Source organism: Stegostoma tigrinum, chromosome 27, assembly GCF_030684315.1.
Source record: "Stegostoma tigrinum isolate sSteTig4 chromosome 27, sSteTig4.hap1, whole genome shotgun sequence".
In the NCBI taxonomy this organism is placed as follows: Eukaryota; Metazoa; Chordata; class Chondrichthyes; order Orectolobiformes; family Stegostomatidae; genus Stegostoma; species Stegostoma tigrinum.
In genome coordinates this window covers 49,960,585-49,979,965 of record NC_081380.1, presented here as the reverse complement: position 1 = coordinate 49,979,965, position 19,381 = coordinate 49,960,585, and the positions used below count along the sequence as shown (strand labels likewise).

The 19,381-nt window shown below is 41.6% G+C and overlaps 1 protein-coding gene across 2 annotated transcripts in view; it reads right to left on the bottom strand.

Annotated features, from left to right (window-relative positions):
* LOC125464461 (integrin alpha-E-like) overlaps positions 1-19,381 on the bottom strand; it is a 245,847-nt gene that overhangs the window by 116,403 nt on the left and 110,063 nt on the right. For both annotated transcript variants that reach the window (XM_059655494.1, XM_059655493.1), the window contains exons 13-20: positions 18,699-18,828; positions 14,574-14,716; positions 14,283-14,423; positions 9,444-9,647; positions 8,465-8,595; positions 7,409-7,551; positions 2,707-2,864; positions 835-963 (exon numbers count right to left, since the gene is read on the bottom strand). In XM_059655494.1, coding sequence (XP_059511477.1) covers positions 835-963; positions 2,707-2,864; positions 7,409-7,551; positions 8,465-8,595; positions 9,444-9,647; positions 14,283-14,423; positions 14,574-14,716; positions 18,699-18,828 — 1,179 coding nt within the window. The remainder of the gene's footprint in view (positions 1-834; positions 964-2,706; positions 2,865-7,408; positions 7,552-8,464; positions 8,596-9,443; positions 9,648-14,282; positions 14,424-14,573; positions 14,717-18,698; positions 18,829-19,381) is intronic.

Genomic DNA, 19,381 nt, shown 5'->3' with positions numbered 1-19,381 from the left:
TCACACCTCCCATTTATATGAACATTCAAGCCAAGCCAACAGAAAGGACTAGCAGAAAAGATGTCTATCTCAGTCAATCCTGAACAAGGAGAATGTTGCAATACACTATGATGTGAGTGTTAACTCCATGATTTACTTTACAAAGCATAATAAGGTTTGGCCACAATGTCAAAATGCACCTAGTGACTGAGTGGCTAGACATGAAGCTGCAACATATGACTAAAACTGCTGATTTGCTTAAATCAGCTGTAATTATACAATTTTAACCTCTTTGCTCGGTCTACTACCCACAACTTCTACCATCTACGTGGACAAAAGCTGCAGACACGTGGGAGCATCTCCACCTGTAAGTTCCTTGCCAACTACACATTATTTTGATATAGAGCAATACCGCCATTCCTTGAATGCTGTTGGGTCTAAATCCTGGAACTGACTGCTTAACAGCATTGTATATATAATTTTAATCTCTAATTTATGTGAAATAATGCCAATATCCCTGATTTTAAGTAATTTGTAATTTCTTTTCTTCTCTTACTTTCCTCCTTGAATGTAAGTATGTGAATGTGTTATTAACCATTCTCTGGCTTAGGGGAAAGAGGCCAATGTCTACTTTTAAAAGTGAAAATAAAATACTGAAAAAACCTGTTATAAAAATAAGAGAACAATAAAACTAATTCAATTCACTTCTCGCTTTTGTCTATGATGATCTATAATAATAAGAATAAAGGAAAGCAATCTGCTCAAATTCTGAGTACTAAGCTTTACTTTAATATGTATCCAGCATTTTAATTTAAACACTATAATTAACTAAGTTTATAAGTTTGTCATTTTTACCTCAACACACGATGACGGGTTGGAAAAATGATCAAGAATTGGTAAGGGTAGACCAGGCTTCTTTTCATTATTATTCAGGGTATAATTCACCTCTACAATAATTGCAGAAACACAATCCATTGTGCAATGCTGAAATTAAAGAAAGGCATTTGTTAATCAAGTATTTTAGGGCCATTCTATTTCACAGCAAGAGTTAAATACAATGTAAAATATTTTCCTTTGAAAATACTGCAATAGTTAATTTGTTTGCACAAGTCCCTTTAATTTTCTTCTGTTCAACAGATGTCATAGAACATAGAAAGATCATAGAATCCCTACAGTGCATCAGGAGGCCATTCAGCCCACCAATTCTGCACTAACCCTCTAAAGAACATTCCAGCCAGCCCCAGCCCCCCACCCTACCTTCATAGTCTTGCACTTACGTTTGCTAACCCCACCTAGCCTGCACATCCCTGGCCTGAAGACATGATGAAAGATTCTGAGTGAATTACACTTTTAAATTTTTTTATTCAGAATGCATGCTCGTTCAATGTAAGATGGCTACCAGAAGCTTCCAGTAGACAAAAGCCATGAATCAAGCTCCCTAAATTTCACATCATCAAATTATCTAGACATTCGAGTCAAACACACACAAGGAACTTTAGACATTGCACCTCCACAGCCAGGCTAGATTTGAAAGAAAGCCATTGAAATCCATTATACCTCAGATGGTACTAATAACCCACAGGATCTCCTGCAACACAAAATTACTTTTGATGAGGGATAGCAAAATTATCTCATAGCTGAGCAAGCTCATCCAGGAAATCCAGTCATGTGAATAGAACTCATATTTTTGAATTGCTTTAACAATACCACTTTGACTTCTTTCTTTAGTCCACTTTTTATACTAGGGTAGGAAACAGTAAAAACAGCTCCAGATATGGCTACACATTCCCTCTAGCCTTGATGTCTCTTGATGTCTGAGTTCTGGATAGAAGCCTATATTTCATCTCAAAGGTGAACAGTCTACAAGAATCATATTTTTGTGCCTTAAACTGCATCTATCTGTATCTGAGTTCCTACAAAATGGAACTGTACTGTCCGGCCAACTGCAAGAACTCACTGGACATTGACTTACTGGACACCAATTCAAGTGATTTTAAGTCATTTGAAATTATAAAATCTTTCCTTTACTAATTGTCTTTTCTTTCTTCTTTGTTGATGCTGTATGTGCCAATGTGTCGTGACTGTGTCACCTCCAAGCTTTTGAACGCATCAATAAACCTTACTTTGTTTTAACCCTAAAGAAATTGCTGTGGGTTATTTGTAAGTTAGACTTCATAAACATATAGTTGCAGGAACATATCACTGCCTATTTAAAAAGGGAAAAGAAATAAAATAAGAAATTTATTTTATAATAAATTACAATTTTGTTACAATAAGAAGAGGAGGACCATAAAATAATTTAATTCACCTCACCCTTGTCCATGACAGTAAAGAATGAAATGAGTCGTTAAAAAAAGATACTGTTCTCAGGGGTTGCAGGATCAGAGGGACCTAGGGTGTACGTATACAAATCATCAAAGTTTTCAGGGCAGGTAGAGGAACCAGTCAATAAATCATACAAAAACCTGAAGTGCAGAGTACAAAAGCAGGGGAGTTATGGTAAGCCTAAATAAAACACAGATCCAGCTTTAGCTGCCATATTGCATCCAATTTTGGGTACCACACTTTAGGAAAGGTATGAAGGTACTGAAATGGGAACAAATAAGTTTCGTGCGCACGTTTCCAGGGATGAAGGACTTTAGTAATGTCAATAGGCTGGAGAAGCTGGGAATCTTCTCCTTGGAGAAGGGTAGATTAAGAGGAGACTTGATAAAGTTTCTATCGTACCTGCACAATGAGAGGATACGTTTTACAGATGGCAGATGAGATCCTGACATAATCAGATATAGAGTCAGGAGTTCCATCATTCTTTGCAAATGTCACTCTTTTAGTCTTCTGCTTTGCATCCAGGTTAATTGTATAATTCACATAGGAATTTGTCAAATCTATAAAGTGTACAAAATAAAATACATGGAATAAAACTATTGAAGCGTGTTATACCTATCTTTTTCCAGTTTCCTGTCCATGTCATTAGATTCCACTGCTATTTACACCTTCTTCTGACATTCAATTGCAACTAAATTACTGCCACAATGCGATGGCATGTTTTAAACCATGCATCCATAACTTATATAAGCCCTGGCATCTTGGCATGAAAGTAACTGTCCAAACAAATGATTTCTGAGTGTCTGTCTTTACCTAAAATTCTAGGTAAATTTTATTTAACCTGTCTGGATAAACACACAGCAATTCCAATTTTGTCCTTTTTTTATGGATTAGATTATTTCAGGACTACATAAATTCTTACTTCTGTCCTTGAAAATGGCAGCGCTATCTCAGAGCTTGGTTGGAGTTTAAAATACCAAACAACAAACAAGGGAGCAAATAAATATGAATATAAGATGGACAGCCTCATAAAACTAGAGTTTTCTTCTTTTTCAGTTGATGAAATGTCAGAAACTCTAAAGATATAATTTTTATTAATGTGTGATGCAAGGTATGAAGTGTGTGATTTGTATTTATTTTAATATTTACATTTTTGAATTTTGAATATGGGTTTGTGGTGTGTCTTAAGGGTGTTAATTATTAACTTGCGAGTGTTTTTGTAGTCATGGTATTTTCTTTAAAAACATGGTAAAAATAGAGTCTTCCTGAAAAGTAAAGGTATTTAGTTTACATTGTAAGAGACAATGGGCAAAGTTAAAAATGTAGTGCATAGGCTTTCGGACAGGAGATTCTGGAATTTTATTTGGGCTTAACTTACCCACATAGCTTGGAAGGAAAGTATTTTAGTTTCAGTTTCAGGCTGAAATTTTAGCTAATGCTGGAATTGTAAAACAGTTGTTCCTGAAAAAGTGAGGTAGTTTTAGGGCTGTTAATAAAAAGGTTACCTCAGCATAAGGAGTTTAGTTTAAGTGTTCCTGATTAGAGTGTTTGGTTAAAATCCTGGAAGGGTTATTTGAAGCTGATGAAGTCTAAACTCAGATGTATGAAGGTTCAAGGAGAAAAAAAACAGTATTCTCCATCCCTTTCAAATGGCCAGTACGTTTTAGACAGTCAGTATCCTCCACTTCTTTTAAACTATCAGTTCCTTTCAAATAGCTAATGTTCTCAGTTTCTGATGTAATGTTTTTCAGTAATACTTCAAAAACTCCTGTTCTCATCTGATTTTCCAAGTGTTTCTTGCCACTGAAAAGAAGTTGCTAGAGCGTCCTAGATTATGAAGATCTGAAGTCAAATTCAAAGAAGCTAGCAGCTAAATATGAATCAGTTTCAAGCCTATTGCTGAAAGAGTGACCGCAACAAACCACATGGCATTGAATCTGTTGAAACCTGTTCACAAATGTTATTTTCATCTGCCTGGTAAGTTATCTATACAAGTGACTGGTTTTTAAAGGGACAATCATCAAACAGCCCCAGAATAAAAGTCTGCCACAAATAGATACCCTGAACATAAACTGGATGTAGAAACAGAATCCTTCAACAGCTGAAAAATATTTCCAAATTTTGCAATAAAAATAAAATAAATGTATACAGCATCTTTCATGATCACAGCAAATACCAAAGCAAAGAGGTAGGTTTTTAGACGTGTCTCAACCGAGGGAAGCAAAGTACAGGGAGGGAATTTCAGATCTCGAGGTCAAGGCAACTGAAGGCAATAATGATTGGGAATGGGAAAGCACAAGGAGTCAGATTTAAGGAATGCAGATATCTCAGAAGGTTGGATGAGATTACAGAAGTAGGAAAGAGCAAGGACATGGAAGAATCTGAAAACACAGATAAGAATTTTAAAATCAAGACTTTGCTTGATTGAGAGCTAATGTGGTTTGGCAAGCACAGGCACAATAGGGGAATGGGAGTTGCTTTGAGCTAAGGAATGGGCAGCAGAGTTTAAATAAATTCAAGTTCCAGGGATAGAATGTGGGAGACTACCAATACTGTATCAGAATAGTGAAGTTTAAAGTAATGTGGAAGTAAAAAGCTCAGCAATGAAGTGCTGGAGTCCCTGTGGTCATCCCCCTCTCAAACAGATAGATCCCTTTAGATGTTATTGGGGAGCATGGCCTCTCAGGGAAAGCAGCACCAGCCACGTTCACGACATCAGCCCCGAAAAGGAGGAAAATGAGTAGCAGAGCTTTAATGATTAGGGATTCAATAATAAGGGTACAGCAAACTGTTCATGAATCCAGGATGGTACATTGCCGACCTGGTGCCAAGCTCAAGGATGTCACTGATAGGTTGCTGAACATTCTGGAGCGGACAGGTGCACAGACGGTGATCATGGTAAACAATCCTCATTTATTCATTTGTAGGATATGGCTATGGCTGGCGGGGTCAGCGTACCTTGCCCATCCCTAGTTGCCCCTTGAGAAGGTGATGGTGAGCTGCCATTTTGAACCACTGTAGTTCACTTGCTGTGGGTTGACCCACAATGCCCTTAGGGCGGGAATTCCAGGATTTTGACCCAGCAGCAGTGAAGGATCAGCGATATATTTACAAGTCAGGATGGCCAGTGGCTTGGTGGGGAACTTGCAGGACATGGTGTTCCCATATATCTGCTGCACTTGTTCTTCCAGATGGAGGGAGTCGTGGGTTTAGAAGGTGCTGTCTGAGGATCTTTGGTGAATTTCTGCAGTGCATCTTGTAGATGGTACACTCTGCTGTGACTGAGTATCAGTGGTAAAGGAAGTGGATGCTTGTGGGTGTGGTGCCAATCAAGTGGCCTGCTTTATCCTGGATGGTGTCAAGCTTCTTCAGTGTTGTTGGGGTTGCATTCATTCAGGCAAGTGAGGAATATTCTGTCACATTCCTGACTTGTGCCTTGTAGATGGTTGACAGTCTTTGGGGAGTCAGGAGATGAGTTACTCACCATGGGATTCCCAGCCTCTGGCCTGCTCTTGTGGCCATTGTGTTTATGTGGTGAGTCCAGTTGAGTTTCTAGTCAATAATAACCCTCAGAATGTTGACAATAGGGATTTAATGATGGTATTACAGCTGAATGTCAAGGGGACAGTGGTTAGATTATCTCTTACTGGTGATGGTCATAGCCTGGCATTTGTTGGCATGAATGCTACCTGCCACCTGTCAGCCCAAGCCTGAATGTTGTCCAGACCTTGTTGCATGTGAACATGGACTGCTTCAGTATCTGAGGAGTCATGAGTGGTGCTGAACATTGTGCGATAATTGGCGAACATCCCCACTTCTGACCTTATAATGGAGGGAAGGTCATTGATGAAGTAGCTGAAGATGGTTGGGCCTAGGACACTACCCTGAGAAACTCCTGCAGAGGTGTTCTACAGCTGAGATGACTGACCTTGGTCAGTAGTGCGAAATATTGGACAAAATAATCATAATGAGAGAGGAAGCATTAGAGTATATAGAATCCTTGAAATTGGATAGGTTGTGAGTGGCGGATAGATTGTTCCCTATGACATTGAAGGTGGTCAGAGCGGAAACATCAGAAGTTCTGATGATTACTTTCCAACCTTCACCAGACACAGGTGAGGTGTTGGAGGGTTCGAGAAATGCAATTGTTTAAGAAAGGGGCAAAGGAAATACAAAACAATTATAGGCCAGTTAGTCTTATTTTACAGGTAGGAAAATTGTTAGATTCAACCCTGAGAGATTGGAAAACTTGTCACTTAGAAACGCATGGAATAATCAGGGCTAGTCAGCACTGCTTTGTGTGATAATTGGAACCAGGTGGATCATATTGACCATTAGATCCTTGATTGACATTGTTAACCTGGGCCAATCAGGGAGCCCTTGTTGACAGGGCCGGGGGTGGGGTGGCCTTATAGACATTTATAAAATAATGAAGGGCATGGGTAGGCTGAATAGCTAATGTCTTTGTCCTAGGCAGGGTAGTCCAAAACTAGAGGTCTGAGGGCCAACCTTTTTTCACAGATGGTGGTGTCTGAGGAACTGTACAGGTACAGTTAAAACATTTAAAAGTCATTTGGACAGGTACATAAGTAGGAAAGGTTCAGAGGTACATGGACCAAATGCAGGCAAATGGAACTAGTTCAGCTTAGGATATCCAGTCGGCACGGGCAAGTTGCATCAAAGGGTCTGTTTCCACACAGTATGGCTCTCTGACTCTGTGACTGATCTTCCCAAGAATTAATTAGAAAAAAAAATCTGTTCATCCAGTGCTGGAAATTGGTTAATCAATAAGTAAGCAACAGTCCATGAGTTAAGAGAGGTCTGGGTAAGATATAGCCAGTTGCCATGTGTGCACATGTAAAAACAAACTTTGTGCTTTTTGAAGATGTTGCCAAGAGGTAAAGAAATAGGAGGGATCCAGCAATTGATCAATGGGGGAATACCACTGTATTAATGGTGTCAATTAAGGAAAACCAAGTAACAGTATGAGAGCAGAAGTGAAGCCATGACAAGAGATTCTTTGGCTACAGTTCGGTATGTTATAATACCAGATAATGGTGATGCTGGCATTCCCTTCCACATTCTGCTATCATTGAGGCATTACCTAATGGTGCAAAGTTTGATTGAGTCATAAAACACACAGTAGCTTGAATAATTTTCTCTTGTCCGTGGAAACTTGCGAAGGACAGAGGCACCAACTTCGGTAAAAATGTGACATTGACCCCAATGTTGATAACTGGTCTTGCGCTGTAAAGAATTATCATTTCTTGTTACAAACAAAAAAGAATGCAAATTTAAAATCTAAATTAAAAAATCGAACAGGATATCAGGAACAAAAACAGAAATTACTGGAAAATCTCAGCACATTTGGCAGCATCTATGGAGAGAAATCAGAGTTAATGTTTCCTGTCAGTGACTCTTTTGAATTGTTCTGAAGAAGGGTCACTGGACCCAAAACATTAACTCAAATTTAAAACTTGTTTCCTTTTAAAAAGGGGCTAGACTGTGACTGACAGACATAACATGTTCAACTGAACCAATTTGTGGCTTCTATCAGTATAGGCTTGACTGTAATGTTTCATAGTTGCCCCCACAGCATCAATTACTCCACAAATTGTATTTCTCTCCTAGTTGCCCCAAAATCCAACCGCCATTGTCATGTATTTGTTTATTATGCATTATTTATTATTCATATAGCTCAGGAAGATTAAGACCAGGTCTATCAGAGAAAAATCACAGGCAAGAGGGCAAAAATATTAATATTGGCAAAATATAATGGATAAGGAAAGCAGTAAACACAAGTAGGCAAACAACTTTAGGCAGCATTATCGTGTTGTACTGTAAATGTTACAGTGCTGAACATCCAACTTTATAATGTAATGTCTCTAATTCTAGAATACTGGGCTCAATATAGTATCCTAGGCTCTAATATTAAGATTCATGACTCTAACATTATAATACTCTGCCTTTCATGTTAAAATGCCACGCTTCTAATTTATGATGTTACCATGTGCCTGTACTTTCCAAAACCTTTTAAGCTTATTTCACTTTCTAAATAGTTCTGATCATCTTCTAGGCCACTTTAAAAACCAAAAACAAAATACATCAGGAAGATGATTAAATGGTCTAACAGGATGTTGTATTACATATGGCTACATACCTGAGTACGACAACATTGTCCCGTGCCCCAACTGTTATATCAAGGATCCCATCAGTATCAACATCAGAAGCTCCAGATATTGATTGTCCAAAGTATACAAGTTCAAGCATGACATCCTTCCCACTTATTCGCTAAATAATTTAAAGATTAGAAAGTGTATCAGAAGTGTTAACAAATTTGCTTATTTCTTTTAACATTTACCTGTCTTTTATTTAACATGATCATTTCCAGAACATGTAGACTGTGATAACACTAACTCTCAGTAGAAACAGGCACGCTATGTTCTGCAATCAAATCCTACAGAAAATCAGGTGTCCATTTTCACACCTTGACACAAAGGAGGGATAAATGGTTTTCTGGATACAGAGACACATAGACTTAGGAAGACTGAGAGGAAAACAGAAACAGCTACTGAATCAGAAAGCCAAGTTGGTTTGCTAGTGCTGTTGGAAAGAGTTTAAACTAATTCAGCAGAGGGAGGGGGCACAGACTGTAGCAAGAATAAGGGTGCAGTATCGTACAGTATAACAATCAATTAGTGGGAATTTGCTTGAAGAAAGGGAGCCAGCTTTTCCACTATTTATGCCATTACCTGGAAAGACCAGATTAAGGCTTCTGCCTTGAAACTCAGTTAAAGGAAACAGAATGATCTGCCTGATTGCTAGGCAGTTAGGAAGAGTTATGATAAATCAATGTTATCTTTAATGATGCATTTCTATTTATTCTGCTGTGATTCGTTATCTTCTGTGGCAATATCTGAGAATAATTCAATTCATTGTTTTAGTTTAAGCATGGTAATGTTTTTCTCTGGTGAAATCTAAGTCAAGGATCCTTGCTAACCCTAAGGATCACTCCTGTTCACAGCACTATAAATGAGTTTCAAGTTACAAGGAGCAACTGCCCTACAACATGAACACAAAAAATGTTAGGAGAGCCTGGGCTCTACCAAACACTACAACATTTCTGTAACTAATCTTACCTGGGAATAAGTCTTGTAGATACCATCCTTATATCCATTAAATATATAGATACTGCCACCATGGTCTTCTTCCAGAGGAGCTCCAATAGCTATATCATTGTAACCATCCATATTGATGTCACCTATGTTTGCAATGGCAACTCCAAATCTGGCATTGGTAAAACTTGATATTCCTGTTAAACTGTCCTTATCTTCAAAGGTATCCTGTTTAATAAAATAATAAATGTAGCAGCAAAGACAGCAAGGAAACCTGGAACAACTGCTACCTACAACTCATAGCTCAACAGATTGCATAGAGCCTTTTTAATTTTCAGCCAAGAATCGGCATGCATCTTATACATTTTATGCATGTTCATGGGCCTGAGGTTCACTTTTGAAAATTATACAGTGCTGAGCTTTGTTTTCCTTACACCACCAGGCAATTCATCAGCATCCCAGTGAAAGCTCAGTACTCCATGGAATACCAAGATTTCCAGGGAAATTCCAGTAGCCAAGAAATTTCAAGTTCTTCTTGTACTCCAGGAATGGTAGAATATTCAAGAAATGACAAGCTTCAATGGACCAAGGTCAGGAAATTTGGAGTTTCAATGCTCTCAATTTTAAATTTTTAGAGTTAATTGGGAGCAACTTTCCCGATATTCCATCGCATCAGCCTGTGTAGTCATTCCAGTAAAGTGAAAAAAGACTAATTTATCAGCTTGGATAAAAAGGTGTAGAGCTGGATGAACACAGCAGGCCAAGCAGCATCAAAGGTTCGGGCCTACACCCTTCTTTAGAAATGGGGGAAGGGAATGAGATTCTGAAGCTCCTTCCCCTCCCCCATTTCTGAAGAAGGGTCTAGGCCTGAAACATCAGCCTTCCTGCCCCTCTGATGCTGCCTGGCCTGCTGTGCTCATCCAGCTCTACACCTTGTTATCTCAGATTCTCCAGCATTTGCAGTTCCTATTATAACTTATCAGCTTCTTGTCTGGAAGCCTAGAGATAGAAAGGCTACAAGCAGAAGGCACAATCTCTTGCATAATCCTCAAGAATGCAAGCAGAGGCCTACACTTAATGGTAAATTTTTTGAATGGAATCCCTCTCCCCCGATGTTATCATAGTCTAATTAGAAAATTTAAGTCACTGAGATCCATTAGGAGCCATGAGGTCCCATTGTCCAAAGTCTGAGAAATCTGCTGCTGTGCTACACTTTTCTATCCTTTCCATTATCTCTGGGCCCACAGAGAAGGTTTGTGCTGGGAGTGAACCCCAAACAATGCAAGGGTAAGAATTTATACTATTTTTGTAACAGGTGCAACAGGGTGGAGTTGATCAGAAATTTCTTGATTATGTCCTTGCTTCTGAGTTAAGTGAAATACTTTTATAAAATAAGAAGGAATTGATTTGATAATGGCGTCTTGGTTGTGCTGTCCTTATCTGAAAACAAAAGAAATGGGAAAAGGGGGCATTACTGAGCTCAAGCAATTCCATTTCCTCAACAGAGCTACATCCAAGTTAAAAAACCAAAAAAACTGCGGATGCTACAAATCAGAGACAAAAAAGGAAATTACTAGAAAAGATCAGAAGGTCTGGCAGTATCTGTGGAGAGAAATCAAAGTTAACATTTCAGGGTCCAGTGACCTTTCCACAGATCCAATGGTAGTTTGGAAAATGTTAGTTTATTTGCAGAAAATAGAGTGGAGGAGGGGGGTAAGGAGTAAATGGCAGGTGGGAATAGAGTTCAAAGTGAGAGAAGAACAGTTGGACAGGCAAAGGCATGGATTACAATTTGGCTAGAAGGGTGAATAACTGTAAATGAAGACTGTTAGTGACAAAAAATAGGCAGTGTGTAATGGCAGACTATGTGATAACAAAGATAATGGGAACTGCAGATGCTGGAGATTCCAAGATAATAAAATGTGAGGCTGGATGAACACAGCAGGCCAAGCAGCATCCCAGGAGCACAAAAGCTGACGTTTCGGGCCTAGACCCTTCATCAGAGAGGGGGATGGGGGGAGGGAACTGGAATAAATAGGGAGAGAGGGGGAGGCGGACCGAAGATGGAGAGCAAAGAAGATAGGTGGAGAGGGTGTAGGTGGGGAGGTAGGGAGGGGATAGGTCAGTCCAGGGAAGACGGACAGGTCAAGGAGGTGGGATGAGGTTAGTAGGTAGCTGGGGGTGCGGCTGGGGGTGGGAGGAAGGGATGGGTGAGAGGAAGAACCGGTTAGGGAGGCAGAGACAGGTTGGACTGGTTTTGGGATGCAGTGGGTGGGGGGGAAGAGCTGGGCTGGTTGTGTGGTGCAGTGGGGGGAGGGGATGAACTGGGCTGGTTAGGGATGCAGTGGGGGAAGGGGAGATTTTGAAACTGGTGAAGTCCACATTGATACCATATGGCTGCAGGGTTCCCAGGCGGAATATGAGTTGCTGTTCCTGCAACCTTCGGGTGGCATCATTGTGGCAGTGCAGGAGGCCCATGATGGACATGTCATCAAGAGAATGGGAGGGGGAGTGGAAATGGTTTGCGACTGGGAGGTGCAGTTGTTTGTTGCGAACTGAGCGGAGGTGTTCTGCAAAGCGGTCCCCAAGCCTCCGCTTGGTTTCCCCAATGTAGAGAAAGCCGCACCGGGTACAGTGGATGCAGTATACCACATTGGCAGATGTGCAGGTGAACCTCTGCTTTCCGGAGAGACCACTCTCTCCGTGACTCCCTTGTTCGCTCCACACTGCCCTCCAACCCCACCACACCCGGCACCTTCCCCTGCAACCGCAGGAAATGCTACACTTGTCCCCACACCTCCTCCCTCACCCCCATCCCAGGCCCCAAGATGACATTCCACATTAAGCAGAGGTTCACCTGCACATCTGCCAATGTGGTATACTGCATCCACTGTACCCGGTGCGGCTTTCTCTACATTGGGGAAACCAAGCGGAGGCTTGGGGACCGCTTTGCAGAACACCTCCGCTCAGTTCGCAACAAACAACTGCACCTCCCAGTCGCAAACCATTTCCACTCCCCCTCCCATTCTCTTGATGACATGTCCATCATGGGCCTCCTGCACTGCCACAATGATGCCACCCGAAGGTTGCAGGAACAGCAACTCATATTCCGCCTGGGAACCCTGCAGCCATATGGTATCAATGTGGACTTCACCAGTTTCAAAATCTCCCCTTCCCCCACTGCATCCCTAACCAGCCCAGTTCATCCCCTCCCCCCACTGCACCACACAACCAGCCCAGCTCTTCCCCCCCACCCACTGCATCCCAAAACCAGTCCAACCTGTCTCTGCCTCCCTAACCGGTTCTTCCTCTCACCCATCCCTTCCTCCCACCCCCAGCCGCACCCCCAGCTACCTACTAACCTCATCCCACCTCCTTGACCTGTCCGTCTTCCCTGGACTGACCTATCCCCTCCCTACCTCCCCACCTACACCCTCTCCACCTATCTTCTTTGCTCTCCATCTTCGGTCCGCCTCCCCCTCTCTCCCTATTTATTCCAGTTCCCTCCCCCCATCCCCCTCTCTGATGAAGGGTCTAGGCCCGAAACGTCAGCTTTTGTGCTCCTGGGATGCTGCTTGGCCTGCTGTGTTCATCCAGCCTCACATTTTATTATCTATGTGATAACAAGGTCTGGTGTGTGGGGGTTGGGGTAAGGACATGGGAGAGTTTAGGCCCTAAAATTATTGAACTCGATATTGAGTCGAGAGGGCTGCAGAGTCCCCAAGCGGAAAATGAGGTGCTGTTCTGCCAGCTTGCGCTGAGCTTCGCTGGAACACTGCAGTAAGCCTGAGACAGAGATGTTGGACAGGGAACAGGGTGGTGTGTTAAACTGGCAGGCTCATGGAACTTCAGGGTCTTTTTGCAAACAGAATGAGAGTCTTCTGTGAAGTGTTCACCCAATCTATGCTTTGTTTCCCCAGTGTAGAGGAGACCACATTGTGAGCAGCAAATACAGTAGAGTTGATTCTGGGAAGTGCAGGTGATGTGCTGCTTGACGTGTAGGGTATGTTTGGGCCCTGAGAAGGGAGGAAGTAAACAGACAAATATTACACCTTCTACCATTGCAGTAGAAGGTGTCGTGAGGCTGTCAGGAGTGAAAGAATAGCAGGTCAGATGTCCCTGCAAAAGGCAGGCAAGGGGATTATGTGTTTGATGGTGAGATCTCGCTGGAGGTAGCAGAAATGGTGACAAATGATCTTCTGGACATGGATGTTGGTGGGGATGGTAAGTAAGAACGAGGAAGACTTTACACTCTTCTGAGGAAGGGTTACTCGATCTAAAATGTTAACTCCGATTTCTGCCCACAGATAGTGCCAGACCAGCTGAGCTTTTCCAGAAATATCTGGGGCGGCATGGTGACTCGGTGGTTAGCACTGCAGCCTCACAGCACCAGGGACCTGGGTTCGATTCCAGCCTCAAGCGACTGTCTGTGTAGAGTTTGCACATTCTCCCCGTGTCTGCATGGGTTTCCTCCCACAGTCCGAAGATGTGCAGGCTTGGTGAATTGGCCATGCTAAATTGCCCGTATTTTTCAGGGGTGTGTGGGTTCTAGGGGGATGGGTCTGGGTGGGATGCTCCAAGGGGCAGTGTGTACTTGTTGGGCTGAAGGGCCTGTTTCCACACTGTAGGGATTCTATTCTATGAAATCGATTTTTGCCTCCAGGCATCCCTTGGCCTCAACTTTTATTTCCTTTTTCATTCGGAGCTCAGCTTTCTGTTTCAACTTTCAGAGAAATAGAGGCTGCCTCCAGAAAGCACCACTCCAAACATTACAAAATTCACTTGAGGCAGCAATCCAACTGTCTTTGGTTCAAACGTACATGGTTAGGAGGATCACCCCCTCCTCCCCGTCCCATTTCATACCTTGTCATTGAGCTGGTAGACGTAAACCATGCCCTCCTCTCCTCGTATATGAAAGAATGGAGCACCAACAAGGAGGTAATCTGTCACATCATCATTGTTTATGTCCAGAGAGCACAGCTCTGAACCAAAATATGCTCCTAGCTGAAACAGAAAAATTCCATTCTTGAATTTTATTCTACAACTCCTTAAATTCATTGATGGGATCAGCAACTTAATCAGCAGCTAAACACTTAATTTTGTAGAAAACAATGCTTTTTCAATGTTGAACTTTAGTTCTAATCATGAACTAACCTGCTTCCCTGCAAGAAGTTGCTTTATTTTGACAGATGTTCCAGCTTGAAACACAAGGACTCGTCCAGTCTGACTATGCCGAGGGGCTCCAGCTATGTACAAGTGCTGCCCATTCTTTCCCTTCACAGTAGCTACACTGTATCCTGGAAGAAAAGAACCATTACAGCGGTGGTAAAAGAAGGAGGAAATCTTTTGCCAATCTAAAGTAAAAACAGGACATGTTAGAAATACATATGGTCTTATGGTCTATCAAGTAGATCCATCACTATCTGGAAAGAAGGAGAAATTTGCATTTCAAGTGGAAGTTCTCCATCAGAAATGCTACAGGAACACCTGGGACTAGCGAAAGGGGACAAAACATAAAATAACTGTTAAAAAAGGCAGTTCACCGATTTTACCGCTGATGGTTGGACATTTTCTTGAAGACAGAAAAAAATGAATAATGCTGATAACAAACATAGGTGAACATTTCAAACTGTACAAGGAAATTATGAAGGTTGAAACACTTTGAAAAACTTAGTTACACCTTGACACACCTATAATTTGCAGAGGTCAAACATTGAAGATTTCAGCACCATGTCAAAGGGACAAGTGCTTTGTTAAGGTCGAGGGAGATTATGCTTTGCCAGAGGTTAGTCAGGTGCTCAGTGCTACCAGAATCCAGGGATCTATGTCCCTGCAGCCTGGCCATTGGGCCGGCTCAGTCTTGCTGGTCAAGTGCAATCAATACAAGGATTAAATGTTGCTCAGTCGTGGTGCTGGGGTGACATCAGGCAGGGACTAGGCCACGGTCAGTTGTGGCTGTCCCATCAGATCTGTCCAAAAGGGTGGGCCATAGTCAGTCTTGGAGTTCAGTCAATAATGGTCATGGGCCTTCTCAGGAAAAGTCCATTGAGTCCTGGAGACTGTGGACAATTCAAGTCTGGGCCTATGCTTCATTTTATTGGGAAGTTAAGAGAATGGCAACAGTGATGGACATGACTGGAGATGTTCAATAGGAAGAAACTGGGCACTCTGGAAGATTGAACATTGAACATTGAACAGAGAACAATACAGCACAATATGGGCCCTTTGGCCCATGATGTTGTGCCGAACTTTTACCCTAATCCTAAGGTCTATCTAACCTCCAACTCTTATGCTACCATCCATATGCCTACCTAATAGCCACTTAAGTGCTCCTGATGAGGCCAACTCCACTACCCTCTCCGGTGCATTCTACACCCCGAACACTCTCTGAGTAAAGAGCCCACCTCTGACATCTCCCCTATATCTACCTCCACTCACTTTAAAACTATATTCTCTCATAACAGCTACCTCCACCCTCAGAAAAAGTCTCTTTCTGTCCACTCTATCTATATCTCTGATCATTTTGTACATCTCTATCAAGTCACCTCTCATCCTTCATTGTTCTAAAGAGAAAAGCCCTAGCTCTCTCAACCTTTCCTCGTAAGACCCTCCCTACATTCCAGGCAACATCCTGGTAAATTTCCTCTGAAACTTTTCCAACACTTCCACATCTTTCCTGTAATGAGGCAACCAGAACTGGACACAATACTCCAGATGTGGCTGAACCAGGCTTTTGTACAGCTGGAACATAACTTCACAGCTCTTGAACTCAATCCCTCTATTAATGAAAGCTAACACATCATATGCCTTCTTAACAACTCTATCCACCTGGGTGTCAGCTTTCAGGGAACTGTGGATATGAACCCCAAGATCCCTCTGCTCCTCCAAACTGCCGAGAATCTTTCTGTTAACCCTGTATTTTGCTTTCAAGTTTATACTTCCAAAATGAATCACCTCATATTTTTCAGGGTTAAACTCCATCTGCAACTTCTCAGCCCAGTTCTGCATCCTATCAATGTCCCTTTGTAACCTAGAACAGCCCTCCGCACTGTCCACAACTTGGCCCACATTTGTGTCGTCCGCGAAATTACTAATCCACCCTTCCACTCCTTCATTCAAATCATTTGGAGGGTGTTAGAATCTGGATTGGAGGGTGATGGGCTAGTAAACATGTTATAGTAACTGTAGCCTCTACAAGGGAGAGAGTAGGGCTGACAAGGTCCTTGGAAGACCAGAGTTAGGACAAAGTGGGGACATCAATAGTTATATAAAGGGGCTCAATCAAAATACGGGAATGTTGAAAGATCATAGGGACCATTGGATGGCAACACATAAAAGATGGAGGATACTCCTGCATCACAGGCATAGCCTACAAGTCATTCATGGTGAAATGAAGTTGGTACATTGCTATGTCAACCACAAGTTAACTATGCAGTAACTATACAAAATGGTAAGTATAAGTTACTGTCTTACCTATCGAGAGCAGAGTAAAACATATGGAATTGGAGGCCTGCTGAGAGGTTCCTGCCTGGTGCAGACTCACCTTTCTCAGCTTGAACTTCTGCAGGCTCTGGGATCACAGGGGAAATGTAGAGTGACACAGCACCTCTGGAGCATCCAGAGAAGAAGCTTCTTTGTCTGGGTTTATCTTCCTCTGGATGTCTGTTGGCACCACCCTACTTCTCCGAGAGGAAGGAACACATGGATTGGTGCTGAGATCCCTCATCATTCTCTTAGCTTGCCATTGATGTTTAACATCTATTGCCAGACTGATGGAATGCAGAGTTATGCACAGATTCAAAAGATACTGAGCAAGTTCAACTTGACTCAGTTGCCAATCAGTCCATTCAGCCAGCCTGATGCATGCCAGAGCCAGAACAATAATGTAGTGTTGGTGAACTCCTCCATCCTTCAACCCAGCTTACCGATTACCTCATACAAATCTGCTTGCTGTTCCTTTGCCTGTCTGTCCAGTTTGACAAAGTCATTATAGCTGAGACCATGGGATCAGCTTCTGTCTGGGGCTGAACAGTAACCTGGTAAATAGCATTCTTCTAAGTTCCAAAGGCCTGGAACATTTCTTCCTCAACCAACTACAGAGATTTATCAGTGATGTACCCATCAGATCACACCCCCAAATCTCACCCTAAAAAGAGTGCCAACCAAAGGTGAAAGTCACTGAGCTTAAAGGGAGTGCAGATGAAAATATTGCTGGGGCATCCTTTTTATCCTTTCCAATGTGTTCACATCCTTCATATGTGGTGCCCGAAGGTGCACAAAAACATACCAGTGGTGAAGCAAAATATCTATTCAATTCATCTGTCAAATGCCATTAATTCCCCAGATGCACTCTCTTTTTCATTTTAAATAAGCTCTTGCTGCCTGTTTTGATATTTCCAGCTAGTTTTCTGTTGCACTCTAATTTCTCCTTCATTATTAATATTTTAATCATTTTTAGCTGTTCTTTATATTATGTCCCATTTTCTGACCTGCTTCTCATCTTTGCAAAATTATGTAGCTGTTCATTCAGTTTGATACAATCTTCACTCTATTGATCAACCGCTAAAGGGATGTTCTTCCCTTGGAGTCTTTCGTTCTTGCTAAATGCAGTCTGTGCACCTTCCTTCAAAGGATACATGTTTCGATGGTAAAAATCAAATAGGTTTTGATCTATTCTGGTGTCATCTTACAGAATTCTAAAACTACAGTTATGTCAGTTTGCAGATACACAAAACAATGTTTGTTAATCAATAAATATACACATTTAGAGTTAACTCATATATCGATGATACAGAATTACAGGTAGGCAGATAAGGCTGAAGATCTGATTTTGATGCCAAATGGATCATCTCCGCACCAGTTTCACAGAAGTCATCAGTTGCAATGGCCCAATTCATATGTATTTGTGTGCTGCTGATGTTTTTGATTATCAAAGGAGCAAGGAAAGAGGAATAAAGCCATGGGGCATGAGTGCTGACAGAAGAATGGATCTGACACCGCAACCAATTTAACCATGATCCTACTGAATAACGGAACAAATTTGAAGGGTCAAGTGGCCTAATCTTGCTTCTAAATTCTAAGTCACCGCATAAAAAAAAAACGCAGCTCAGGGAAGGTTTTACCTTAGCCGAAAGTTTTCAATCAATTTCATTTGAAGATTTAGGCATATTTAATATGAATGCAGTTTAGGTCAGATCCAGCACTTGTTCAGAGTACAGACTTTAGTAAAATTTATAATAGCTTCAGAAAGAAATTTTGCAACATTAGAATGAAACATACCAAGGTAACCATAAGCTGCTTCGAGTGTTCCTTTGGACTCATTTAGAAAAAGTGCTCCTGTTTCTTGGTTATACATTATGACTCCTCCACTCCAGTCATATGCTCCTACAGCACCAAGTAAAATGTTGCCCTGTAAGGATCATAATAATTGTTTATTCCAGAGGAATTAGCCAAGATAATCACTTGGTTATTCTTGGGGATAAAAATATTGATTTATTTGTTTTCCTGTAAAATGGTACAATAACTGTACAAGGAGAAAAATTATTATCAGCGGAGCAGGAAAGTTTGGCATTTCAGGTCGGGACCCTTCTTCAGAAATGGGGGAGGGTAAGGGGATTCTGAAACAAATAGAGAGACAGGGGAGGCAAATAGAAGATAGATAAAGGAGAAGGTAGGGTGAGAGGAGATAGACAGGTCAAAGAGGCAGGGTTAGAGCCAGTGAAGGAATAAAGGGAGTTAAATTAAGCAATAAAGATGAAGGGAATTCTGAAAGGAATCTTAGATGGAGCAACGAAGACTACTATGATAGGAAGATATGCTGGATGTTTGAACAGTACTTCTAGCTGGATATTTCAATATGCTGAAACACAATAATAGGCCACAAAGAACTTCATATGCTAAAAATTATTAATGTGGCCATGCCTGAAGATGTTGCTTTAGGCAGTGTGGCCAAAAATCATCTG